Raw genomic sequence first — 27,773 nt, 5'->3', positions numbered from 1 at the left:
AGACAACACTCGCAGACTCGTCCTCTGAAGGTAAAAAGGTTTATTACAGAAAGATGGTTAATACAGGATAGAATAAAGCGTACTAGAATAATGAGAGCGCTCGGAAGCCCTTGTACTAAACCACTACTATATATATGAAACGCAGAGCATGACATAATTCTGTGTACCGATAAGAAGCAGTTTCAGGCAGTTCAAACAGGCTTTGTTTTAGGATCTTGGAAGATGTTTAGACAAACCTTGACATGGCCTTCCATGACATAGCCTTCTTTGGCGTTATCCTCACATGAGAATGAAACAGAACAAGAACAAACTTATTACAAAGTAAACATGAGTAATTTCCCTCACAAGGATTAAACTCGCACCCTTGTAAACTATTCCAACTCAAACTTTACAACTTGAAGATTTTTCCACATTTTTCCAGTTTGTTGGCTTCCGGTTCCGGTTGCCAGGGTACGCTGGCGTGTTTTGCTGCCACTCCTGTCACCGTTTTGTTTGTTTTTGTTTGTTTATTTAATTAAGTTATATTGTTTTCAGTGCCCCTACGGTTGCGATGTGGTGATGTCATTTTATGTACTTTGGATTGTTGTTTTTATTTCTGTGTTCCACCTGGAATAACTTGCAGCGTGCAACGGGGAATCAAAGCCTCGGTCCGACTGCGTGTGAGGATTGTACGTCTTTGTGCTCGCAGGGCGCTTCGGAGTATCAACGCCTTGGCCTTGTGGGTGTGCACTCAATGACCATGGCCTTAAGGTACACTACACGCCAGCTTCTGAATTTAAAGCAGAGCTCTTATTGTCTAGCCAAAGACTCTTACAAACTCTGTTGAGACGCTGGATTGCTATGTCCTAAACCATATATCCATCGGGGTTTGAGGCCCAGTTTTGCTGTCTCATCCTCTCCTAACATCTTTGTCCCTACCTGTCGACGTAAGACCAACAAACTGCTCCATACTAGTGTTGATCACAGTAATTTAATATAGGTTCCCCGTGTGGAGATTAAACCACTGTCGTCTCCGCTTGAGCGCCTGGCCTATGCCGCATTATTCAATACACGGCCCGTGAATAACAAGGCGCTGCTTTTATCAGATTTCCTTATAGATAAAAAGCTGGACTTGTTGTTTTTAACCGAAACCTGGTATAAAGAAAATGGACTCCTGTTTATCCAGATCACTCCAGCGGGCTTTGGAGTATTTGACCTCCCGAGGCTATTTGGCAGAGGCATTATTGTAGTTTACAACCTGAAGTTCAACATAAGCTCTGTGTCCGTTCCCCAGTTTTCATCATTTGAATGCCTGGTCTTGAGTATTTCTGCTCCTATATCTACCATCATTGCTACAGTCTATAAACCACCTAAGGCTAAGATGCAGGCTGCTTCTATGTCAGAGTTTGCTGACTTCCTGTCAACATTGAGAATGAAGTTTGACAGAATTCTAATTGTGGGAGACTTGAATGACCGGAGTGACTCTGTGGCGGCTAAGGAATTTCTGTCTTTACTTGATTGTTTTACCTTCACACAGTTTGTAAGTGACCCGACTCATAACAAGGGCCATACCCTGGATCTTGTGATTGCAAACGGCTCGTTTGTATCGCAGTTTTCATCTGTTGACGTTGGACTGTCAGACCATTCAGCTGTCTTTTTTAACCTGGAACTGTATCATCCAAGTGAGCCTACTATCCAAACAGTAACCTTCCGGAAGTGGAAATCTATTGATCAGACAGTTTTCTCCAATTCTGTTGTTTCCACCTTAAACGATCTGCATCCCTCATCGCTGGAGGAGAAAGTTCTGCACTTAAATTTTGTTCTTGCTACTAACCTAGACTCTTTTGCTCCCCAAAGGTCACATTCGCCTGCACTGCTCCCTGGTATAATGACATTTTGCGCTCTAGAAAGGCTGCTTGTCGGAAAATGGAGCGCAAATGGCGCCTTACCAGCTTGAATATCTACTATCAAGCGTGGATGGATCTTCTGGGTGATTACAGCGCATTAATGGAGACTGAAAGATCATCTTACTTCTCTCAGGCTATTGTAAACAATCAAAATGTAGCAAATGGCTCGTTTCATTCCGTTTTGGCAAAAAATGCTTGAGCGTGTTGTTGCCTCTCAATTGTGTAATCATATGACAATTAATAACCTCTTTGAATCCCTTCAGTCAGGTTTTCGTAAAATTTCACAGTACTGAAACGGCGTTGGTCAAAGTTACCAATGACTTGTTGATGGCCTCTGATTCTGGAGCTACTTCCATTCTTATTCTTCTTGATCTTAGAGCTGCTTTTGAAGCTGTGGATCATGGTCTTTTACTTAACCTTGAAAGTGTTTTTGGTGTGTCTGGAACAGTTTTAAACTGGTTTAAATCCTATTTTACTGACTGTTCCCTGTTTATTTCTATGAGTGGTTACAAGTCTGACACTAGCTCTGTGCTCACTGGTGTTCCTCAAAGTTCAGTTTTAGGCCCTCTACTCTTCAATATTTATCTGTCTCCCCTTGGGCATCTGCTGCGATCGCTCGGCCTCCATTATCACTTTTATGCTGACGATACCCAAATCTTCATTCACTCAAAATCTGGTGAAAACCTTTGTTTGTTTTCTTTCTGACTGTATTTCTGAGATAAAAGCATGGATGAATAATAACTTTCTGTGCCTAAATAGAGGGAAAACTGAAATTATGCTTATCGGTTCCCAATATCAAATTCTCAATGCTGGTCCACTGTCTCTGTTTGTTGATGGCTCTGTTCTAGAGACTCAAAATGATGAACCTTGGAGTAATTTTCAATACCAGCCTTACATTTGATTTTTTTTGTCCAGAGCACTGTTAAAGCATCCTTTTTTCACCTCAGAAATATAGCTAGACTGCGCCCTATGCTAAACTTCTATGTGGCTGAAAAGCTGATAAACTCTTTTGTTGTCACTCGGTTGGATTACTGTAATGCCGTTTTAGCCGGAGTTTCTAAATCCACAATCAACAAAATACAATATGTACAAAACTCTGCCGCCAGTATCCTGACTAGGACCAGGAAATATGAACATATTACTCCTATTTTGGAGTCCTTGCACTGGCTCCCGGTCAGGTTCCATGTCGATTTTAAGATCAGGTAAGATGTTGACATATAAGGCATTACATGGCTGGGCTCCTCATTACTTATCTGGTTTATTAATCCCTTACACCCCAAATCGTAGACTGCGCTCCTCACAGTGTAATCTGTTAACTATTCCACAAACAGGCTTAAAATCTATGGGTGACAGGGCTTTTTCTGTCTATGCTCCTTCACTTTGGAACTCTCTTCTTCCTGAATTCAGGGAAGCTCAGACCTTTGGCATTTTTAAAGCTCAACTTAAGACACACTTTTTAAAACTTGTATTTGACTGCCGATGGCTACTTTTATTATTATTAAAGTTGTTATTCTTATTAACGTTTATAAGTTTTATTTTTCTGTGTACTGCTTATTTTGTGTACAGCACTTTGAGAAGCAGCTTTTAAATGCCCTTTATAAAATAAAGTTTATTATTATTATTATTCTAATCGCTATGATGACACTAGCACTTTCCTCCGAGTGTGTTATGCTGCCCTTAAAACGATACGAGTGGTATCTGTTGTGTGAAGCTTAACCAGTGCTGTGTATTTGTATACGCTGTATATTTGTTGTATATGGTTTGTGTCTATTCTGTATATTTGTTGTATATATTTTTTGTCAATTATGTATATTTGTTGTATATATTTTTTGTCTATTCCGTATATTTGTTGCATATATAGTTTGTCTATTCTATATATTTGTTGTGTATATTTTTTGTTTATTCTGCATATTTGTTGTATAAATTTTTTCTATATTTGTATATGGAAAAGCTTTGTATATGCTGTTGAGATTTGCAGCAGACGTCGCTAATAAATAATTTGTTAATATGAACTATCAGTTATAACCATTTCTTAAGGTTTAAATACTGAATAATTTTTTTACATATATAATTGTGGGTGCATGTGTGTGTGTGTGTCAGGCAGCAGTTACTGTACACGATCTTTGGTTTCAGGAGGAATCTGTAAAACAAAACAAAACAGATATTAAAATAGAACAGGATAGAAAACATTAAGCATCTTCTTATTTTACACTTTTTTTTTTACTCTCATTACATAAGCACATCAATCTTTGTTACAGAACTCAATACTGATCCAGTACAATTCACACAGTCTACACTATCACAGCATGCCTTAGCTCATATTAATTAGGTCTACTGTATCCTCGCTGTCTAACCTGGATTTTGTCCTGAACTGCCTCCGTAAACCACTCGTGCCTGACCAAGTCGTCGAAAGACGGCCGCATTTCAGGGTTGAACTCCAGGCACCACATTATCAGATCAAAGCACTCTGTTGAGAAAAGACTCAAGAGTACATTTTAAAGTCATTTTGCTAGGTGAGTTTTACAGCTTTGTTATACACGTGATGTTTCTGCATCGACTCACCTGGAGACATGTCAGGACATAATTCCAGCTGTGCATCAAAAATGTCCTCATCTAAGTCAAAGGGGCAGTCTCCACAGAGCAAGATGAACAAGAATATGCCCAGACCCCAGATAGTAGCAGGAATGCCCATGTACTCTGCATCCATCACCCACTCAGGAGGTACAAGGAACAGAGTGCCTGAGTGTAAAGGAGAGAAAGAGCACCGTCAGCAAGGTCACAAAAACATTTAAAAACCTATTTTCCACTGTATTCCCTATGATTCTAGCCACTGAAATTACCTGCATATTCTCCGTAGGGGGTGTCCTTCAGCAGATCTCCACAGCCAAAATCGATCAGTTTGACTTCCAAGGTATCGGTGTTGATGAGAAGATTCTGTTCCTTGATGTCACGGTGTAACACTCCACGGTCACAGCAGTGACGAGCCGCACGAATCACCTGCAGAATGACATCTCGAGCCTGTGCTTCAGACAGGCGGCCGTCCTGAAGTTTAGTGAAATTAAAGAGGTCCATACAGGGGCTGGGCCATTCCAGGACCATGATGCACTCATTGGCTAGGTCAAACCACTCCAAAAGCTCCACCACATTGCTACAGCGAGGTGGCCTGGACACCATCTTCATTAGCGCCACCTCTACAGGCAGCTCCTGTGTCTCTCCAGGCTAAAATAAGAACAGACATGGGTTTGGTGTGAATACACCAATCTAAACTACGCTAAGCAGAAAAGTTACGATGGAAAAGGTTTGGATTGGTTCTGATGCTAGATCAGTCTTCCTGTAATATCTATTATGAACGACAGGTAATGAAATGATTGAGGGTGAATTGTTTTAATTGTTAGCATGAACAAGTTTACTTACAATGAATAAGAATAAGTTTACTTACAATGGCTATGGTTTCGTTCTTGTCCTTCTGAATAAATTTAATGGCAACCTGTTCACACATACAAGACATAATTAGTATCTTCTAAAAGCCATTTTTTTTCTAATTAGCTTAATTAGTACAAACCCACAGCCATTATATTATGTGTCAGCAAAAAATTAACCTTGCATTAACTTAGTCACGCATTAAAAATTCAGACTTTTCCTTCATTATTTTGCTTCAGGTTCTGAAATTTTATTATACTGGATTTATTACCCATAAACTCTTGCATGAAACTTATAACTGCCTCCATAAAACAAAATGTAACCTGCTCCAGTGTAACCTCATTTCTTAGAGGCCCCAGCTAAAATGTTCAGACAGCAGAAATACAGGAGGACATTCAGGAACCTGTACTGAATTCAGAATCCAGAGTAGGTTAAAATACACAGCCTTTATGTGACAGATGTTCTAGACAGTGGTGGCACCATGGTGCCCTGATAGTGGGGGAGAACATTTACCTCTTTCCCATCTTCAGTCCGGACTCCTTCATAGACAAAGCCGAAGCCTCCCTGCCCCAGCAGCTTTCCCAAGGTGTACCGCGATTGAAACAGAGCTGTTGGACAGACAATAATTTCATTTATTTCAAATGAATAAGAAATAAAAGAACTTCATGCTCAAGGTCCTCTCTTGCATTAAAGAATGAAGCCTGTGTTATCAATAGCTGTTATATTACAGCATCCTGATAACGGTACAGTTTCTTTGAGTATGGTAAAGTACCTTGAATATGAGTACCTAGTAAACAGAGTACAGTCTTGCCCTTAAGAGTACTTACAGCTTACACAATACACTTCAAATTGTGCAAAATGTTCAGGTTAATTTTTGTCCACATGGTGGATTCTAACATACCCTCTTGGTCAGTGTGCTGCTCCAGATCAGGGGACTGGAAAGCGGGGATCTCGCCTGTCCTCAGGGAACATTCTGAGTCCTGAATCTCAGAAACCACGTCATGGCTGGTAGATGCCATGTGCTGCTCTGGGTCACCATAAGCATTTTCTAATTTAGTTCTGTGCAGCTGCCGGAGCTCTACCAGCCACTCAGGTTCTTCTGTCTTCTCATCTAGTTTGCAAGACAGCTACAAAACAGACAAGGAAAGTAAATTGGTGATGAAGACGATACTTTGCATTTGAAACCTAGAAACTATTTTACAATTATTAATAATCTTATTTACCAAAATAAGCCGTTCAACAAAGCTCCTTTTGATTCTGTCGGGGAAAGTGAAGGTTGCCCTAGCGATGGTCTCACAGTATTTAAAGGCTTGATCAGTAAAATCATCAATGGCCAGCCTGCTGGCCTGACACAACTTCCAGCTCTAAGAGAGACAAGAGAGCCATTCATTCTCAGTACATTGGTTAAATATGACTGATCAGTGCCCATGAAAAAGAAAAGAAGATAAATTCCAACCTGGAAGCTTGGCTGGGCCAGCCCTGAGGTCAGCGACAGCACGTATTCATATGTCTCGGTTCTCACAGTGGCTTTAAACAGGACTTTCAGGCCAAATGGCATGCTGCTGCAAATAGAATTATGTGTCAGTAGAAATTCTGGAAAAATATCACACACACGTACACACACACACACACACACACACACACACACAGGAGTTCGTTCGTCGATTTTGACGAAGATGGAAGTTTCCATTTATGTCTCCATTATGGAGAAGTTTGAAGTGGATTGGCATTTCTATGTACGCGCAAACGTCCAACAAGCCCTATGCGGGCACGAAATGTGCGACCACAATGTGGGCAGACTGGTTGATTCCTGTGTTGGGGTATGGGCCTTTGGCTTCCGGCTTGTTTGCTGGCTTGGCGCTTCCTTCTTGCTTCGTCGATTCTTTTTCTTCATAGGCTACGGTTCCTTGTTTCACTTCTCTATGCCAGGCGTTCTGATCTCGTGCAATAATTTCCCAGTTGTTCTGATCGATATTGAGGTCCTTCATGTTCATTTTCATAGTATCCTTGAAACGTTTCTTCTGTCCACAGCTAGATCGTAATCCAGCTACAAGTTCGCCGTATAGGATACGTTTAGGAAGACGCGCATCCGATATCCTGCTGACGTGACCGGCCCAGCGCAGTTGAATTTGTTTCAGCATTGCGAAGATGCTGGGTAGTTTTCTTCGCTCCAGAACTTCAGTGTCTGGGATTCTGTCCTGCCATTTGATGCCGAGTATACGTCGAAGGCAACTGAGGTGGAAGTGGTTCAATTTCCTGGCGTGCCTTTGGTAAACGGTCCAGGTTTCCGAGCCATAGAGCATGGAGGACGGGACGACGGCCTTGTACTTACAGAGCTTCACCGAGAGGTTAACTCCATGTCGATTCCAAACTGATGACCTTAGACGTCCAAAAGTACAGCTGGCTTTTGAAATCCGGGAGATCACTTCATCATCAATTAGCACATGCCGAGAAACGGTGATTCTGAGATAGGTGAACTTGTCAACGACAGATAGAAGTTGGTTGTTGACCTGCAACACAGGTTCTTCGTAGGGCATGCCCGGAGCAGGTTGATGCATCACGACTGTTTTGTGACGCCATTGTCGATGACGCGGGCAATCATGCCATCGTGGAATCCTCGGACGATGCGAATAAATTTGTCCAGACAGCCATATTTTCGCATAATTGTCCACAGACCTTCTCTGTTCACAGGGTCGAATGCCTTCGTGAGATCGATAAATGCAGTATATAAACTGACATTCTGCTCCTGAGATTTTTCTTGCAATTGACGAACAGCGAAGATCATGTCCATGGTGCTCCGCTCTTTGCGAAAACCGCATTGTGTTTCTGGCAGAAGACCTGCTTCCAGATGGGTGGTAAGACGGTTAAGAAGAATCCTTGCTAGAATTTTACCAGTGTTATTCAGAAGTAAGATTCCTCTGTGATTGTCAGAAATTTGCCGATTTCCTTTCTTCTTGTATAAGTGGATGATGGTTGTGTCTTTAAAATCCTGAGGAATCCGACCTTGGATCCAGATTTCTTGAAACAAGAGAGTCAATTGCTGCAGAAGTTGAGTGCCGCCACTTTTGTACATCTCCGCAGGAATCGCATCGGAGCGTGGCGCCTTTCCGTTTGATAGATGGTTGACTGCTTTTTGAGTTTCTTCCATGGAAGGGAGGAGATCCAGGGAATTGTTGATGTTCACCTGTGGCAGCCTGTCCAATGCATCCATATTGATAACCGATGGTCGTTTGAGCACATGTTGGAAGTGTTCGACCCACCGATGTAGTATTTGTGACTTTTCTGTGAGGAGAGTTGACCGGTCGGTGCCAAGAAGGGGTGACGTGCCTATAGGTTGAGGTCCATAGAAGGTTTTGATGGCATCAAAGAATTTTTTTTGTTTCTCCACGATGGGTGAAGCCTTGGATTTCTTCTGCTTTCTTCAGTAGCCAGGAATTCTCCATCTGTTGCAATTTACACTGCACTTCACGGCGAATATCATTGAAAGCATTCTTCCGTGCAGTTGATTTCTCTAATTGATAGGCTTTGTAGAGCTCGTGTTTCCTGTTGAGTAGTTTGGCAATATCCTCATTGTTTTCGTCAAACCAATCCTGGTGCACATGTATCTTGGGTCCGAGAGCATTGAGAGCAGTTGAATAGAGAGTGTCACGAAGAGACAACCACTGTTCATTAATGTTGCCATTTTGGGCTGGCATAGCATTTAAGTTAGTGTTCAATTTGTTCTCAAAAAATGAGTGAGAGTTGTCATCTTTCAATTTGTTGACGTTCAAGCGCTTGGACACCTTTTTCCCTTGTGGCCGTTTTGGAAGATTTATTATTTTCGAGATCAGAAGTTGATGGTCTGTCCAGCATTCAGCTCCGCACATTGCCTTTGTTATGCGAACATCCCGTCTGTTGCTGCGTCTGATGATAATGTAATCCAGGAGGTGTCAGTGGTGGGATCTTGGATGCATCCAAGTGGTTTTATTTAGATTCTTTAGTCGAAACAACGTGTTCATGATAAGGAGCCGGTGTTCGCTGCAGGTTCTAAGAAGAAGGAGGCCATTGCTGCTGCAGTTGCCAATGCCATGCTTCCCTATGATTCCATTCCGTGTCTGGCTGTCTGATCCAACACGTGCGTTGAAATCTCCAAGAATGATCAGTTTGTCCGTCTTTGGCACATTCAAGAGGATAGAATTAAGGTCTTCATAGAACTTGTCCTTTGTGTCTTCCGGGTTTGACATCATCGGCGCGTAAGCACTGATCACTGTCCCGTAAGACTTTCCTGAAAGAGGAAAACGAAGAGTCATCAGACGGTCATTGACGCCCTTAGGAAGGTTGCTGAGTTTCTTGGCAATTTTGTTCCGGATGGCGAATGGAACTGCTTTTTTGTATGTATGCTATTGTATTGTTTTTCGACTGCAGGACTGCATCCCCAACAACCACGGTGAGCTGAAGGGTGGTGAAGCAGACAATGTTTAGGGCACCTTTTCTAGCCCCTTCCTCAGGCATGAAGGTGAGCAATGCGATCCTAAAGAGGGCTGCTCAGACGTTCAGGATGCTACCAAACTCCGCTGCTGCTTCGGGTCCAGTGAAGAACGACCAATGTCCCGAGCCGCCTACGTGGAGATCCGCGTCTACGGCTGCCAGTGTGTCCACGCCACTGCTTTGCCGCTCGCCAATCACCGCAGGACTTTAATCAAGACACAAAAATGGAACTCAACTTGCGCGTGAATTGGATTAAAGTGAGGAAGACTTGCACATCATCGGCCTCACTCTCACTTCCCGGTGACCACCATAATCCAGTGGCAAGACAGAGTCAAGACGACTGAAGATGGCCCCGGGCGCAGTGGTTGGCCAGGATTTCCTTTGTACCTCATCCTGCTCTACGCGTACTACGGACACGCCTCTGTACCGCCTGAAGGATCGTTGGGTCAATAGTGACCTCATCCGCTCCTCCAGCTAAAACAGACTGTACATGCTGGGACAGGTATATCCAAAGGAAGAATCACCGTGAGCCAAGACCCGCCGGCTACCCTCACCTGGTTTAGCCCACCTGTCAAGCGGTTTACTGGGGTGTGGCCTCTGCGCATGTCACAGCATCTAGGAGCCACAGGTGAGAGCTGAGTGCATGTGTAGAGGCCAGTAATAACAAGAGAACTTGCACTGAATCCGACAGTCCCGTAAAGACTGGTGAGTCCCCACACATGCACCCCAACCCCCCCCCCCCCCCCCCCCCACACACACCCCATACCCCCCCCCCACACACACACACGCACCTCATACCCCCCCCCACACACACACGCACCCCATACCCCCACACACACACGCACCCCATACCCCCCCCCCCACACACACACACAATACCTGTCACATCCGATCAGTTCAAACTGACTACGTGACCCCAGCTCCACTTTTGCCACAACGTAGCAGAGATGTGCTGCGTAGGTCCATCTTCTGGAGGCTGCAGATGAAAAACCAAACATGCATGTGAGGATCAGGAATCATGACACAGTGCAGAGTTACATGATATGATTACAACATGCTAATGCTAGAAAACAATATGCTGTTCCTGTGGAATGTATCCATACCAAGATCATCTCCCATCTTAATCAGAGCCTCTCTGTGCTCATCATCTGGTGCAGAGGAGGACAAAAGTTCTGCCAGAGGAAGACACCATTCCTTCCATCTGTTACCACCTTTGCACTGAAATTGTCATATTAGTTAGCACGGTGCTGGCAAAAACAATGTAAAGTTACACAGTCATATACAGACAGATGCTGATACTGATGTGTGATATACTAACTTTTGGTCGTTTCTTCCTAAGCCAGCTGTAGACCTGGAAGATGATTGTAGCGACTTCACACATCATCACGTTCTGTAAAAGAAATACCATTAGGTAACACATCTATTGTTAGTATTGGAGATGTAACTGAATATGAGTACATTATTCAGAACAAATAGAGAATGTGATCTAAATGAGTTTAACTATTTTAACTTTGCTTAAACAATCAATTAACACTTACTCCGTTTTCACAGCAGAACAATTCCATTATCTGCCAGAAGAAATAGGCCTCCACTTGGTCGCGTTCATCAATTTTTTCATAACAGTAGTGTGCTTGGGCCTGGATAAACCCTATCAGGTCCTCCTTCGGCATCTCATTGCTGCAACAGATGTTGGAAAAGCTGATTTATATGGAGTACTCTACAGATGTAGTATTAAACTCCTAACAATATAGTTGAGAGCTTAAAATGGATGTTTAACTTGTGTACTATACTGAGAGGAGAAAGCGGGTCTCACCTCATAAGAGGGCCAGGAAAAACAGGCCCCTCTTCAGACAGTACAGAATAATCCCCACTGTCTGTCCCTGGAGTCAAAACCTCAGTTAGCTCCGTGATTTAAGAAAGACTCAAGAATCTCAAGTTCTCCACAGGATGCATGTTCACTCAATATTATTTTACTTCTAAAATGCACTCTGTGTGTGTGTGTTGTAGTGGAAAACAATCTTTCCAGCCTAAGCCAAAAACTTCTGACACAGAGGGTTTGTAGATGTCAAAAAGTAAATGAACTTTATTGAAAACAATAAAGTGAGACAGTCTGCAGAGGGTCCGAATTATACATACACAAACATGTCTTTATACACCGCTCTGAAGCAGTAAAATTATCGATAGGCGGGGCTTTTACCTTTTCTTTCTGGAAACAAACCAATGTCCATCACCTTAACTAATTATTCACATCCATTTGATACCTTATATTTGTGGTGCATGCGTAGTAAAGTATGTTCTTTAAAAGTTTTACCAGACCTGGGTTTTTTACTGTGTCACATAATTCACCCTATAGCCTCATCTTGGTATTTTTCCTCCTGGAATTCTTATCTCTTCTTTTGACACTGATTTGCAAGCTTAGAGGATTTTGTTTAGAAACCCAGTTCTGGAATGTGTCTAATTGTTTTTCAATTGCCACAAAGTGAAGCTGCTTTAGACAAACACAAGGTTCTTAATTTACTGCCATAGAGTGAAGCTGATTTAGACAAACACAAAGCACTTAATGTGCACACTTAGAATACCACTTGTTAGAAAGTGTTTTATAGATTTAGATTATGCTTGCTGTGCAGAGGTACGGATTGACACAGAAAACAATTAGGCCTACTGTTTAGTAAGACACAGAATTCTTCTAACTCAATACACACTTATAACTTGATCAACAAGTGTACTATGAATTTAGATAATGCTTCCCACAAGTAAGTCTTAACTGTTGGGTATACATTGGGTATACATACCAGATTATACCTGATTAACATATCCAAACATTAGTAAACTTTGTAGTTACACACAGTGATTACACTTTATATCCTATAGGGTGAGTGTGTGTGTGTGTGTGTGTGTGTGTGTGTGTGTGTATGTGTATGTGTATGTGTGTGTGTCCTACCTGAACTGTCTGAACCTGAAACTTCAGGTTCTGCTTCAGGAAACACTATACATTCGACGGTAGTCTTTACAGTAGTCATTTTCAGTCACTTTCTGAAAATCTGTGGAAGATTATCTATATATATATATATAATTTTCTAAAATGATAAAAAAAGTTTATCTAAAACAGAAACATAAAGGATCAACAGGAGAGATAAAGACATGCCACTTTTTACCACCAGAGTTCACTTTCACCAGAATGTAAGTATGTTTGTTTACAAAGTCTGTTATGATGAATACTCTTGTGTATGGTGGTATAATCTTCCTCCATTTTTGCTGAATTTTACATAAGGATTTATATTGAATTTTATAAAAATGACACAGTTAAAATCACAGTTATGCTTTAAACAAAATGGTGAGAGGTTTTGCTCTCTCCTGATTGTGCTTCTTAACCAGTGTTTATCTAGTCTTTTAAATTTTTTTCCTTCTTTTCTATAACGTTTGCCCGTTCCTCGTTTAAATGATAATGAGAGTACAGCCTGGACGCTCTAAAAGCCCATCTTAATTAGCAGCAGCTCACTGGATAAACGGATAAACACAACGCGCTCGACACTGACACCCAGCGGAGGCTCCGTGAGACATCAGCTGTCCGTTTGACATTTAAAAAAAATTATGTATTCAGTTATAAACATAGTACTAGACTTACATATCGTTTATAATCAAACAACTTACTCTGCTCGGCACAAGGATAGTCGACATACCGACATACCGATATTAGAAAATGAGCAGAAATTACAGAATAGAATACAGAATATAACACCATAGTGATAGTGACGTCATAGCCGCGGTTTAAATTCAAAACGCACCCTAAATATCTATTGTAAAGCCATGTGGTGTAATGTAAATCCACTAACACAAATACATGTATTTTGACCTGTTTTTTGGTTTTGTTGTTTGTACAAACTGGGATTTATTTATTTATTTTAAATATTAGTGCTATAATACACCGCTACCTCTTCCCCCTTATATCCATTAAACCTAAATAAAAAATATTTTCAGTTGGTCTATTTAAACAAATATGGAAAACAACCACTAAATGCATATACAATGAATAATTTAATTTATTAATGTATTAGTATTGAAAGTATTTTTCTATTATTACTGCAATAAATAAATGACAGTCAGAACTTTTTATATTCCCAATAAATACCTATATATTATACGTATATTAATATAGGCCCACAGGCACCATTACAGTTTCTATTAAAACCAGTACAATTTCCATTATAACCATTTTAAACCATTACAAATTCTGTGAGGTTTCTATTGGTTTTTTTTTTGCTTACAAGAATTTTTTTTATTCATTAAGTACCGACACGTCATACTTTTCTCCACTCACATTATAGTAGCTGTAAACAGTAGTTCGCTTAGCACCTTCTCGTTGTCCTCTGTCTTGAAACCCATTCACTCACTTTCAGTAACCGTTTTATCCTGATCTGGGTCACGGTGGATTCACGTCCTATCCTAGGAACACTGGGGGGGTTCGAGCTGGGAATACAATCTACACCAGTGGTACTCCAGTCCATCGCAGGGCATCACACCTACACACATTCACACCTAGGGGCAATTTATTGTAGCCCAATCACCTGTTGGCATGTTTTCTTGGGAGGTGGAATAATATAAACATTAATATGATTTGCTACTAGCACGTTCGCTTCACACCGCCAGGGTTGGGGGTTCAATTCCTGCCACAGCCCTATGTGTGTGGAGTTTGCATGTTCTCCCCATGCTGTTGGGGTTTCCTCTGGGTACTCCGGTTTCCTCCCCCAGTCCAAAGACATACATGGTAGGCTGATTGGCATGTCCTAAGTGTCCGTAGTGTATGAATGGGTGTGTGAATGTGTATGTGATTGTGCCCTGCACCCCATCCAGGGTGTACCCCCCCTGTGCCTGATGCTCACTGGAATAGGCTCCAGGTTCCCCGCGACCCTGAAGGATAAGCGGTGTAGAAAATGGATGGATGGATGGATGGATGATTTGGATGGATGATACTGATTTTTTTTTTAAATTATTATTATACAGGCAGAGCTGCTATCATAGAAAATGAACACCTTTTGACCAGTACTGTAGCTCCAAATAGACTTCTATATGATTTGGAAATTAGAAAAAAAAATATATGTTGCACAGCTAAACACAGTAGCTAGTACAAGTTATGTATGAAAAAGATTCCGTATGGCAAGAAGGTTAAGCTTTTACTGTAGAAATATAACAACTCATAATTTATTTCTAACTCGTAAGAATTGGAATTCAAGATATCTGTAATTTCATTTTCAGTATAAGGAACACAAACACCTGCTAGGCATGCCATTAATTTAGGAACATGACAGGGAATGAGAATCCTGTTAACATGTTATTTATTCTAAAAATATCCTAAAATATATTTCTCCAACAATTACCCTTTGTATTTCTAACCTGACATGTGTAAAATCTCATCAAGTATGAGACAAGGCAAAGTTATACAAAATACAGGACATGTTATAGGCAGGAAATCCAAAGTGCTTGGTACAGGTGGGAATAAATGAATACGAAGACAAAGACAGCATGATGGTTAAACAGAAAGTGCAATGTGACATTAACTTTGTTTAATTCAACTATTTAGTGTATCTAATACACTTACTGGCATGTTTAAGAAGTGGGAAACCCACACGGACAACATGCGTAACTCAGGATTGAACTGAGGAGCCTGAAGCTGTGAGGCTGCATGTCACCCCTAATAATAATAATACTGTATATAATTAAAAATGACAAATTACTACAACTGCATTATCACAATGGATTGCAGAGAAAAAAAAGCAAAACAAAAACAAAACAACACACAATGGGCAGCATTATAGACTATAAAACATGTGCCATGTTTGAGAAAAAAAAACCCACAGAAATGTGTTGCCCAGACTTTCTGCTCCATGTTGTCTTTCTTCTAGAACAGGCTGGAGGTTGAGAACCTTCTGGAAAACACATACAAGTGTGTAGAGTTTATAATGATACACAATCTTTTATCATAACATGTATCACTCTGCGATTTCTACAAGTAAGCTAAGAAAGTACTTTCAACCCAAATGAATGTTTCATGTTCAATGCAGCACCACCCCTCGTCTTCAAATGGCCCAAAAGAACCCATGTCTCACCCCTCTTTATCTCCCTCCATTGGCTTCCTGTAGCCGCCCGTATCAAATTCAAGGCCTTGATGTTCACGTACAAGACCTTGTCTGGAACAGCACTCCACTACCTCAGCACTCTCTTGAAGGCTTATGTTCCCTCACACAATCTGCGATCGATTAATGACAGACACTCAGTAATGCCTACTCAGCGTGTCTCAAGGTCCCTTTCCAGAACCTTCAAACTCACTGTCCCTTAGTGGTGGAATGAACTTCCAACCTTAATCCGGACCGCAGAATCTGTCACTATCTTCAAAAAAGACCCACCTCTTCTGTGAACACCTAACTTACTCTTAAAATTCCAACCCCACATTAAAAAACAAAACAAAACAAAACCTACTGGTGCTTATACCTCTACTTTGCGTCCTTTGCTTCTCTAGAACTCAATTATAAATCTTGCATGGTAGCACTACTTGTATTGTTCTCTGCTTGATATATAACTTTGCTTGTATTTCCTCATTTTTTAATTGGATAAAAGCATCTGCTAAATTAATAAATGTAAATGTTAATGTATACACTTCATTCTTTCATGATAAGTAAGATGACTCAAAAGTAGATTAAACCAGGATAGTTTCTGGTTCATGCATGCAGCTTTATCCATATCAAAGTTTCTACTATCGCATTTGTTAAAGCAACTGTTTCTGTTAAGATTTTCGGCTCCGTTAAGACTAGAGAAGCGTTCCCGTTGGCTGCTTCCCGCCGATCACGAAAGTCAACATGCGCAACCACATGCAGAATATCCCAGTTATGCTTATGTGGGGAACTCGCTTTCTTATGCTTTTGAGAAGATAAAAGAAAATAGAAACTCTTTTCACCCCCGGAAATTCACTCCCTGGACTCAGTCCCCCAAAAGCACCAAACACCCCAACATCCCCTTTTGAATAACACCAAATATGTATTGTCACCTTCTAATTCACATTAAACATACCATATATTGCATACAGATCTTGGATGAGTTTAATATACAACCCCAATTCCAAAAAAGTTGGGACACTGTGTAAAATGTAAATAACCTTCCAGCAACTGAAAACATTTGGTGCACCATGAAAGGAAAAAATAGGACAAAGAAGACCCAGGACTTATCTAGCTGCTGTTGGGCAGCTAAAACCCTACATCAGACATGAATGGGACAACCTTCCTCTCCCAAAACTCCAGCAACAGGTCTCCTCAGTTCCCAGTCATATAAGGACCGGTGTTAAAAGAAGAGGGGATGCCCCACAGTGGTAAACATGGCCTCGTCCCAACTTTTTTGACATGTATTGTGGCCATCAAATTCAAAATGACCTTACATTTCCTCTGTTTAAATATTTGATATGTTTTATATGTTCTATTGGAAATAACGTATGGGTTTATGAGATTTGCAAATCATTGCATTCTGTTTTTATTTACATTTTACACAGTGTCCCAACTTTTTTGGAATTGGGGTTGTATTTTAATAAATATATCAATAAATATTAAGTAATATGTTTGATAAATACTTTCACAGTTTATTCTATGACATACAATACATCAGTAATACCCCACTCGTGATTTTTTAATTTTTTTTTTTTTAAAGGTTTTTACATGTCTTGAAAAAGATGGTTGTTAACAAGTGGCTAAATGGGACTATAGAGGTTGTCGGGGACATTAACCGTCATCACGCCGAACAGGAAAACTCATCCACTACAGCCTTGTTGTGTTTAATACCGGTTTGGTGCAAACATCATTTATAAAATGAATTCTCAAAGTTTGGCTATACATAATGCAAAAAAAACCACACATTATAAATAATGTGAATGCATCCATACATCCATTTTCTGTACCACTTAACACAGGGTCATGGGGGAGCCTGGTGCCGATCCAGGGAACTCGGGGCACAAGGCGGGGGACACCCTGGACATGGTGCCAACCCATCACAGCACACAATTGTACACCCATTCACACACTACACACAATTTGGAAATGTCAATCAGCCTACAATGAATGTCTTTGAACTGGGGGAGGAAACCGGAGTACCCGGAGGAAACCCTCAATCCTCCTGCAAGGCAAATGTGCTAACTAAGCCACCATGCCCCCAATATAAATTCATGTAAATATTAAATACAAAGCAAAATGTTAAAATCATTCATTCATCTTCACTAAGCACTTTATCCTGGTCAGTGAAGCCAATCGTGGAACCACTGGACACAAGGTGAGAGAATTCACCCATGATGAGATGCACACATTTTCACTCACTCACATCTAGGGGCAATAGCTTCCAATCCACGAATCCACCAATATGCATGTTTTTTGAACAGTTGGACAAAACCAGAGAACTCTGAAAGAAACCCATGCCAAGACAGGAAGAACGTATAAAACACAGACAGTAACCCCAGCTCAGGATTAAACTGGGATCCATGGAGTTGTGAGCTGGCAAAGCTACCCACCATACCACCCCTAAATGTTAAATATAAATATAATTTAGGGTTACACTTCTTATGCCAAATAGTGCTAATTTTGGAACAAGGATGCAGGTTGCCTTTTTTGGAGGACATAATCTATGTATGTCTGTAATTTCATAGCAGAGACTAATTTCAGAATTTACTAGTTGTAATGATGACATCGTGGGCCCAAAAGAGCATCCTTAAAACAGAAATGGTTCTGTACAACATAGATAGACATTGTGTTCTCTTACAATTTCCCTTTGTTTGCAGAAATTAATTGGATTGAATTGCATTTATTTGCTTTAAAACAAGATCTTGTTGGCTTTAGACTATTTTTGAACCAGCCAATAAATGCCAAATATTGCATTTTCCACCTGAACCTTGTTCCAAAACTAACCCAATTTGTAAAAACTGCACCCCTGGCAACCCCGTGAGTCTTTGTCTTATCCAAATGATACAAAACTCTGAGAAGGTGGGCATTTAGTATGGAATGATATAATTCACTTCTATATTTAACACTTACGATTACATTTGATATTTTCATTTAACATTTAATTTTATATTTAACATTTATCTTTACATTTGGCACCCTATAGGCTACTACTAGACATAAGCTGCGTTTACATGGACAACAATAATCCACTCTTAATCCGATTAAGACCATACTCTAATTAAGAAACTACCATGTAAACAGCCATTTTTACTTACCTTAATCTAATTAAGGTCATAACCGAAGTAAGCAATAATCTAACTAAGACAGGTGGAATACTTCTGTTTTAGTCGCATTATAGACGTGTAGTAGTGACATGTAAACACCTTAATCACATTATGAACGTCGTGTGGGAGTTTTCACCGCATTTTGTGACAGGACACGATCACACACGGCAGTTTTACGTTTTACGGCGAACAAGAGAGTTCAGCTCTGTCCCAAATCGCATACTTTCCTAGTATAGGCCTGTAGTGGGGAAAAATACATATATCTCGGCTACTATATAGACAGTAACTACGCGATTTGGGACACACCCACCGCTTCAAGCAGTTGTCTATTAGCACGTATAGCATGACAAATGATTAACTGCACTTAAAGCGTTCGTAAAAATAAATAAATAAAAACACCCAAAACTGTATACGGTACCATAACAAAGACGAACTGTATGTTGATACGTGAAATTCTGGAGGGACGTCGGACGGCGTGGCGCGGTGACGTAATGACGCGGGCTGTTAATCTAATTATGTTCTAAAACATGTAAAACGGGAACATGAAAGGAGTATTCTAAAAGCGACTCATGTAAACACCTTAATCACATTATTATCTTACTCAGATTAAGGATTACTGCTGTCCATGTAAACGTAGTCATACAGTATACAGTATATAGCCAGAAGTTTAGCTTAACCCAAAGTTCAGCCCAAGCAGTTGCCACAAAGTTGGAAGCACACAGTTGTATAGAATGTCTTTATATGCTGTAGCCTTACAATTTCCCTTCACTAGAACTAAGGGACCTAAACATGTTCCGATTGTGTACAAAGACATGGTTTGCCAAGGCTAGTGTGCACAGACACCTGACCCTGATGTTAAACACCTTTTTGATTAATTGGAACACTGACTGCATCTCCTCGCTTGACATCAGTGCCTATGCGCATGTGGCTGAATGGACAGAAATCCCCACAGCCATGCTTCAGAATCTAGTAGAAAGCCTTCCCAGAAGAGTAGGTTATTGTAACAGCATATAGAAGAATCTGGAACGGGAAGTTCGAAAAGAACATATGGTCAGGTGTCCACAAACATTTGGATATATTGTACATATCTTCGCATTATTTTCACATTCCAGTGAACAATAGTGAATACCTGAAGGATTATGTACTATTAGGGAGGTTACTGACGTGACGTCAGAGCGAGTCTACAAGGGGAGGAGCAAAAGGGTGTTTTCTCTTCTATCGTCATGAGTCACAGTAACATAACTCCGGCAAACTCAGACGTGATCCAGAAGGCTTACGGTCATCTGGAAAATGCTCATAGGCTGATATTGAAAAAGTAATAATTCCTAAATAAAATAATGGTGGTAATAGTATATTATAATGTTTTTTCCCCTCAATGCTTAACTTTTAATGCATCTGCGTCTAGCCTACTTTCACTTTCAGTCTCTGTCGTAGGGGACTTGCTAAACCGGGAAAATGGAAACTATCGGGTGAGTATCACTTTTTGTGTTGCCTTATCTGTCATCACTTATGTGCGTTGTGTTCGTATGTAGACTCCCTTTCATATAGGCTACTTTTTACTTTGTTCTATTAGAAAAAAGAGTGGAAATCTGTGATTAATTATTCATTCATATTACAACTATACTGCTGCTGCTACTAGGCCTACTACTACTAGCGCTTACTACTACTGCTACTACTAATACTACTACTTCTACTACTGCTACTTCTACTAACACTTCTACTACTGCTACTTCTACTAACACTTCTACTACTGCTGCTGCTACTACTACTACTACTGCTACTACTACTACTACTACTACTGCTGCTGCTACTACTACTGCTACTACTACTACTACTACTACTGCTGCTACTACTACTACTACTGCTGCTACTACTACTACTACTACTGCTGCTACTACTACTACTACTACTGCTGCTACTACTACTACTACTACTGCTGCTACTACTACTTCTACTACTACTGCTGCTACTACTTCTACTACTACTACTACTTCTACTTCTACTACTACTACTTCTACTACGACTACTACTACTACCTCTGCTACTACTACTTTTACTACTACTACTACTACTACCACCACAGCTTACTACTACTACTACTACTTGCATACTTACTTACTTCTTAATTGCATACTTGGATACATAACTCAGATTTAAAGAGGAAACACTGAGGAAAAGAAAGAAGGAGAGCTCATAATTAAAACGGAAACATTGAGGAAAAGAAAGAAGGAGAGCTCACAATTAAATGGAAGGCAGCTTTTTGAAGGGAACCCAGAATTATAGAGAATTAAAATTAAGGAAAATAATGAAAAGGAATATAAGACTAAAGAGGAGGCTAGAGAGAGAAAACCTGATTTCAGGATAAATATTTGAGTCATTTAAGTTAAGAACGATTTGATTTGTTCCATTACTATTTGGTACCTTTAATTTCAGCTAAAGAGAGGACATATTTTGGGAGAGTTGTCTTTTCCTGCCTCACTGTGGTACACTATGTGTTGAGCCTAATGTTCTGAAGCTCCCACATTGCTGACCCCACATCGTATCACATAAGCACCGCTACCCTCACATGCACTGCTCCTGTAATCAGTTTGGTGGCTAGTGATACTGAGCAGCATTCCAAAATTAATTTGTTCACACCTCAGCTAAGGTGCTTGGTATTGGTATTGGTTGGACTGTTTTTCGGTCAGCATGCACTTCTTCATCTGTGCCGCTCTTGCACTTGGTTCCCTTAATGGTATATCATCCTTTTGGAGACAAACAGACCCTGTACTGCACCTCTGCCCACACCATGCACTAAGCACCATAACAAATTTCATTATTTTGAAGGCACCTTTGCTTTACATCAGACTTTTGCACAGTACTGTACATTGTTAGTGTATTTTTCACATTGTTTGTATATTGTTGACTACAACACCACTGCTGGTTAGATATCTTTGGCTGGTGGACTAGTTACAACTGTAAAAAAAACCCCAACAAAACAATACAACACTGCTGAATCTGATACACTCATACTAGTGCCACACACGCTACCATGCCAGTGTCACTGCTGTGCTGAGAATTGTCCACAACCCAAATAATATCTAGTCAGAAATGGTGCAATGGTTCTCTTTCCAATGATGGCTTGAATATGAGCAGAGCTGAAAAAATGTGCAGAGAAAAGAAATGGGTTAAAGTAAGTAATTATATACTGTACATCCAAAGTGCCACTTGTGTGGTATTTTTACCTCATAAAAGGACCAGTCAATGTACATACAAGCTATGTGTATTTAATATGCTGGCAAACAAGTGTATATCAGCCATAATCCAATTGGTTATCAGTTATGGGTATAACTAACATTCATGATAGTTAATGGAAATCAGATTGTAATGGAACTGTCCTCATTTTGTTCCCAAAAAGATTTAGTGTGCCACAAAAGATCCCAGAGGAGTATGTCAACAAAATCACAGAGGCAGTCCAGTCTACAAACCCTGAGAAAATCCCTCAACAGTTTATGACTTTACTGAAACTTTATGATCGATTCAAGATGGATGTAGCTGTGACAGGAGATTCTGGCTCAGGAAAATCTACACTCATTAATGCTCTCATTGGGCTGGATCATGATGCTAGAGGAGCTGCACCAACAGGAGTTGTGGAGACCACAATGGAACCTGCACTGTATCAGTATCCAAACTGCCCCCAAGTGAGACTGTGGGACCTTCCAGGGATGGGCACACCCTCTTTTACATCAAAGAGTTATGTGGAGACAATAAACTTTAGTCTCTATGACATGTTTTTTGTAGTGATATCTGAACGATTTAGAGAAAACAACATGCTTCTGATTGATGAAATACGTAAACAAAAGAAGCCTTTTTATGTTATTAGAACAAAAGTAGACAACGACTTGCGTGCACAGAGTAGGAAACAAAACTTCACTGAAACTGGTGCTTTAACTGTCATGAGAGATGAATGTTTAAAATATGTAGAAGAGAAAAACCTGCACCCCCATATCTTCTTAGTGTCAGCCCATGATACACAGAACTATGAAATGCAGAACCTTAAAGACACTTTTGAGAAAGAGGCTTCAGAGCTCAAAAGAGAAGTTTTTTCCTGTTTCCTGGTGAGTTTGTTCAGTGGAGGCATGAGGAAACAAAGGTGAGTATTTTGTGATTGTATATTTTTGCCATTGTACTTAAGAAATAATACTACTGCATTGATAAGGGTTTTAAAACTGATGATATGACACATTTAAGATCAAGATAACATTTTTGTTTTTCTCTCTCTTTCTCATTCACACACACACACATCAGGACTATCATGCACCGTGCTTTGCAGAGTGGGAAAATCAGTGAAAAGGAAGTATTGGACTTAAGAACTTTCTGGAAATGTTTTGACACTGCAAATGGAACTGAAACACTTATGACAATATTGGAGGCTATTGACCACTTTCAGCTTGATGTGGCTATTTTAGGGGAGACAGGATCTGGGGTAACTACTCTTCTGAATGGCCTTATGAGACAGCGGAATGGTGCCTTTAGCTCAGTACTTGCTGAAATGCCAGCAACAAGTCCTCAGTACCCAAATGTCAGATTTTGGGCTGTGTCAGGAATAGAGAACATTATGGTCAACTCATTGGAAGGGATGGAAGAAATGTTAGATAATTTTGATTTCTATGTGCTTACTGTGACTGAGTGGAAGAAGGCACACCACATAGACCTTGCAAGAGTTGTTCAAAAGTTACGGAAGAAGTACCACTTTGTCCAGACAAAGATTGACTGCTATTTGCAGGCCCAAGAAGATTTGTGTTGTTCTGCGACTGAGATTCAGGATGGGTTTCGAGCCCAGTGTGCTGAGGAGCTTCAGATGGCAAAAGTTGAAAATTCGCAACTGTTTCTCATAAACAGCTTAGACAGAAATGCCTTTGACTTTGTCAGTCTGGAGAGTGTACTGGGCAGTGACCTGGACACTATAAGGACAAGTGCTTTTGCATATTATGTTGATAGAATTGTGAGAAACAAAAAGCAAGCACAGAGCACTTGTCAGATACTATAGCTGCTTGACTGTCTCTGAGCTGTTTTTTATCAGTAACTGCATACTATTTTTGAAAAAAAAAAAAGTGAAATGGCAATATGTGAGAAATGACAACTTTTACATAGGTACTTGAAATCTAGTACCTATCTTGCTAACATTCATTTGTGGTATTCAGAGTGAAGAAATTCATAGGTGCTTTTCCCCCACACAGGGGACCAGACATGTATTGAAATATACAGTACCTGTACTTAAATATGAAGCATAACTTAAAAGCATATGCCAAAATGCAGAATAGCAATAGAATGTATCTTCAATTACACTACAAGTATCAGTGTTATTACCTATTTGATCATACATTGGTCTTAAGGTGCATTCACACATACAGCGACTCTCAGCGACAAAGCAACCGGAGACCATTTATTTTCAATGAGAGCTGGTGATTTCTGGCGACATGAGCAATGGCGACCATTGTCCGGCTTGTCGCTGATTTGGTGCCCGGGAACGAGCAGCACCAAGCCAGATACTTCGAAACACAGAGGTCATGGCCAAAGAGCTGCGGTCTGCCTCTCGGAACATACAGTGAATGACACCGGGATTTTTCTCAACTGCAACAAAGAGTGAGTGTTTCATTATTATTATTTTCTTTTAAAAGCGCTCAGAATATAAGCTAAGCTAAGCTAATTGGCGCTTGCGCTTTTGCCGCAAATAGATGGCCGCAATGGCAAAGAGCACATACTTCTTCTCCTGTTTGTTGTAGGATATGGTGCATACATACACTGTTGAATTTTATCTAAGATCGCTTTCCCTCCAGAATGTTTAATTTTAGTAGCAAGAAAACTGGTTTGTTGTCAAAAGTGGAATGTTAGTTGCCCCACCCATGTTACTATGGCAACCAGTAGTAGGAACACCTACTGGGGACTTCATACTGGAGGCTACAGCCTAGAGATTGTTGAGGATGGTACCGCTTGAAGTATCATGAAATAGTTTTGGACCTCAATTCCACATGGACATTCTCGCTGTGGTTGCTCAGACTATGGTTTCTGCTATGGCCTTGAGACTGCAATTACCACATGCAGTTTTACTCTCAGGTTTCCTTTAGTGAACAGTGGACTAGTTCAACAAAGACTTCATGTAAAAACCATAATGAACTTTCTTTTACTTTCACACTATCCGTTCTTGCCCAGATGAGGATGGGTTCCCTTCTGAGTCTGGTTCCTCTCAAGGTTTCTTCATCATATCATCTTAGGGAGTTTTTCCTTGCCACTGTTGCCACCGGCTTGCTCAATAGGGATAAATTCTGTAAAGCTGCTTTGAGACAATGTCCACTGTAAAAAGCGCTATACAAATAAAATAGAAAAATTTTAATTCATAGTACAGTGACTGGCGACGCAGCGATAAAATCACTGTATGTGTGAACGTACCTTTACACTTAATGAAACTTATCCTGTTGTCTTGTACTTCTTACAACCTAGGACTGTGTCAATACAGACTACCTCATACCACAGTAACTGGATTTACAAGTTGCATTTACAATCAGGGAAAGTCATCACAGGGAGTGAAACTTGTCACCTCCATGTTGTTCTGCTTTTGATGCAGGTCCAGAATCACAAATTATTGTGTTTGTTTTCCTTAAGCATCTTGTATTGCTCTCTTTTTTAAACTCTGATTGTTTGATATGTGTATGTTAAGGGTTTGTATTTTGTATACCCAAAAGTGTATATTTTGTTACGCTGCAGTTACCATGCAATACAAGCTATGTTTGTCTACTGTTGTTACTTTTGTTGCTGTTGATGATGATTATTATAAGTGCTATTAGATACTTATTTTATTAAATAAATTAATCAGGGGGCATAACCCCAGGGTCCCCCCAGTTCAATCCTGGGCTTGGTTTACTGTTCTTCTTGTGTTTGTGAGGGCTTCCTCCAGGTTCTCTGGTTTCCGCCCACCTTGCAACAACATGCCAGTAGGATTAGCTACACTAAATTGCCCTATATGGAAACGTGTGTATGATGCCCTGTGATGAACTGTGATGCCCAGTCTTCCTGGGATGGAGTCCGGATCCACTGCAACCTGACCAGGATAAATTCGTTGGTGAAGAACTAATAAATGAATAAATATTATTCATAAGGAAAAGAATATGTTTAATTATCCACTTCTTTGCTTAATCAGCATTTTTTATTTGGGATGACAAACTCTAGCACTGGAAGGTCAGAGCTCTACAGATATGGGCGAGCACACTTCTTAAATGACACTAACATATTAATTGTCACACAGCCTTATTGATTACATAGAACAGCACTATATTGTAAAATGAATAAGGAATACTATTAGTAATATATTATTATCTCCACACACTAATACTGTAGAAAGATTTTATGTTATATATTATTATATTATCATCAATGGTTAAGCCACTGAATGCACTTTGCATTTTTATAGCATTATTATGAAATATATTTCACCTCTAATATATATTCAGAAAATACGCTGAATATGCTAAAACTTGGCACAGGCGTGTGCCCTACGATGGACTGCCCATCATCCAGGGTGTTCCCCTGGGACAGCCTCCACGCGACCAGAACTGGATACAGAAATGCATGGACAATGCAAAGTATAATACATTAAACAATTATATAATGCAATTCAGTGAAAATTTAAGCAATGGATAGGCAAAGACCAACAACTTTGAACGGTTCTGCGGGGCGGGGCGGGGCGGGGCGGGGGCGGGGGGGGGTGTGTGAAGGAAGAGGAGGGCATGGAGATGAGCCGTCTAGTAAGTAAGTGTTCGTCATGTGTTGTTCATGACCGATTAGTTCATTTTGAACAAATCTTTACTATGACTCGGGAACGACGAGTTGTCTCAGAGTGATTTGTTCATCCCCATAGGTTCTGAACTGGAAACAGAAATTAGTTCAGGTCTTGAGTCTTCGTGTGCGAGTCATTCTTTCTTCCGGTGACCAGCCCATAGACAATGCACCATACAATACTGTAAACGGGATGAACGAATGACTCGAAGCCGAAGACTCGAGAGGTGAACTAATCACTTCTGTTTCCGGGAAACAGACGTGACAAATGTGACTTAACAAAATAACGACTCGGATCCGGAGGTAAGGTGAACTAAGAGACTGCATAGCCTGAAGACCCAGCAAAGCTATTAATTAATAATAATTCAGCTTGGGCTGCATTAACCTATAGTTTATTTGATATTTTATTAAGTACTAGATGTGTTGGAGGAATTTAGCCTGTAACATTTTAATTATATGCTGCTGAAATGAACGAAATGACTCGTAAAAAGATTCGTTCATTTTGCTGAACGAGATTCAAATATCCGAGTCAGTAAAATGACCCGAACTTCCCATTACTAGTAAGTAAGTAAGCGCTAGTAACGAAAACATCAAAAACTATACATGTATAAAAGTATACAACGCCATTTAGCGCAATTCACCAATGAGGTTCTCCCGTTCTGATCACGTGATACCTGAACCTTATCTGCGTGTGTAGCGCTTTCGGCTCTGCAGTCTGACACGTTGTTTTGTAGTGTAAACAACTGTGAGTTGTGCTTGTCTGTTTGTCTTTTTTCTCGTTCCAGGTATTGCTTTTGGTTAAGCTATTTAATAACCAAAACATTCCAGATAATCTAGACGGCAATAACGCTTATTAGTTTCACAGTCACAGCCATAAAACATCGCATGTCCAGAGCATCCAGTCTTTTGGTAAGTTTCATTGTACTCAATTTAGG

At 40.4% G+C, this 27,773-nt stretch overlaps 2 protein-coding genes across 6 annotated transcripts; one reads left to right on the top strand and one right to left on the bottom strand.

Moving 5' to 3' along the window:
* Positions 1–22: 22 nt before the first annotated feature.
* Positions 23–13,482, bottom strand: LOC128611703 (uncharacterized). 3 transcript variants are annotated; one of them, XM_053631433.1, is made up of 16 exons: positions 13,425–13,482; positions 12,715–12,814; positions 11,587–11,653; positions 11,312–11,450; positions 11,092–11,163; positions 10,877–10,991; positions 10,653–10,749; positions 6,763–6,868; positions 6,530–6,670; positions 6,208–6,433; positions 5,820–5,914; positions 5,326–5,373; positions 4,727–5,105; positions 4,449–4,625; positions 4,241–4,353; positions 23–4,026 (listed from the first exon to the last, which is right to left on the bottom strand). In XM_053631433.1, exons 2-16 carry the CDS (start codon positions 12,791–12,793, stop codon positions 3,994–3,996), a joined length of 1,887 nt encoding a protein of 628 aa, XP_053487408.1. In that variant the 5' UTR covers positions 12,794–12,814; positions 13,425–13,482; the 3' UTR covers positions 23–3,993. The 3 variants fall into 3 exon arrangements, with proteins under 3 accessions (XP_053487408.1, XP_053487426.1, XP_053487417.1); XM_053631451.1 differs by having other exon boundaries at positions 6,763–6,865; XM_053631442.1 differs by having other exon boundaries at positions 13,399–13,431.
* A 6,512-nt stretch (positions 13,483–19,994) lies between these two features.
* On the top strand, positions 19,995–25,910 carry irgq1 (immunity-related GTPase family, q1). 3 transcript variants are annotated; one of them, XM_053631462.1, is made up of 4 exons: positions 20,002–20,341; positions 20,461–20,495; positions 22,424–23,158; positions 23,314–25,910. In XM_053631462.1, the coding sequence occupies exons 2-4, from the start codon at positions 20,482–20,484 to the stop codon at positions 24,053–24,055; spliced, it is 1,491 nt and encodes a 496-aa protein (XP_053487437.1). In that variant the 5' UTR covers positions 20,002–20,341; positions 20,461–20,481; the 3' UTR covers positions 24,056–25,910. The 3 variants fall into 3 exon arrangements, 2 of the variants coding, with proteins under 2 accessions (XP_053487448.1, XP_053487437.1); XR_008386615.1 differs by having other exon boundaries at positions 20,003–20,495; positions 23,314–24,651; positions 25,507–25,910; XM_053631473.1 differs by lacking the exon at positions 23,314–25,910 and having other exon boundaries at positions 19,995–20,495; positions 22,424–23,180.
* The last annotated feature ends 1,863 nt before the right edge of the window (positions 25,911–27,773 follow it).

Source organism: Ictalurus furcatus, chromosome 1 (genome assembly GCF_023375685.1).
Source record: "Ictalurus furcatus strain D&B chromosome 1, Billie_1.0, whole genome shotgun sequence".
NCBI classification, from domain to species: domain Eukaryota; kingdom Metazoa; phylum Chordata; class Actinopteri; order Siluriformes; family Ictaluridae; genus Ictalurus; species Ictalurus furcatus.
This window is presented reverse-complemented; position numbering and strand designations above follow the sequence as displayed.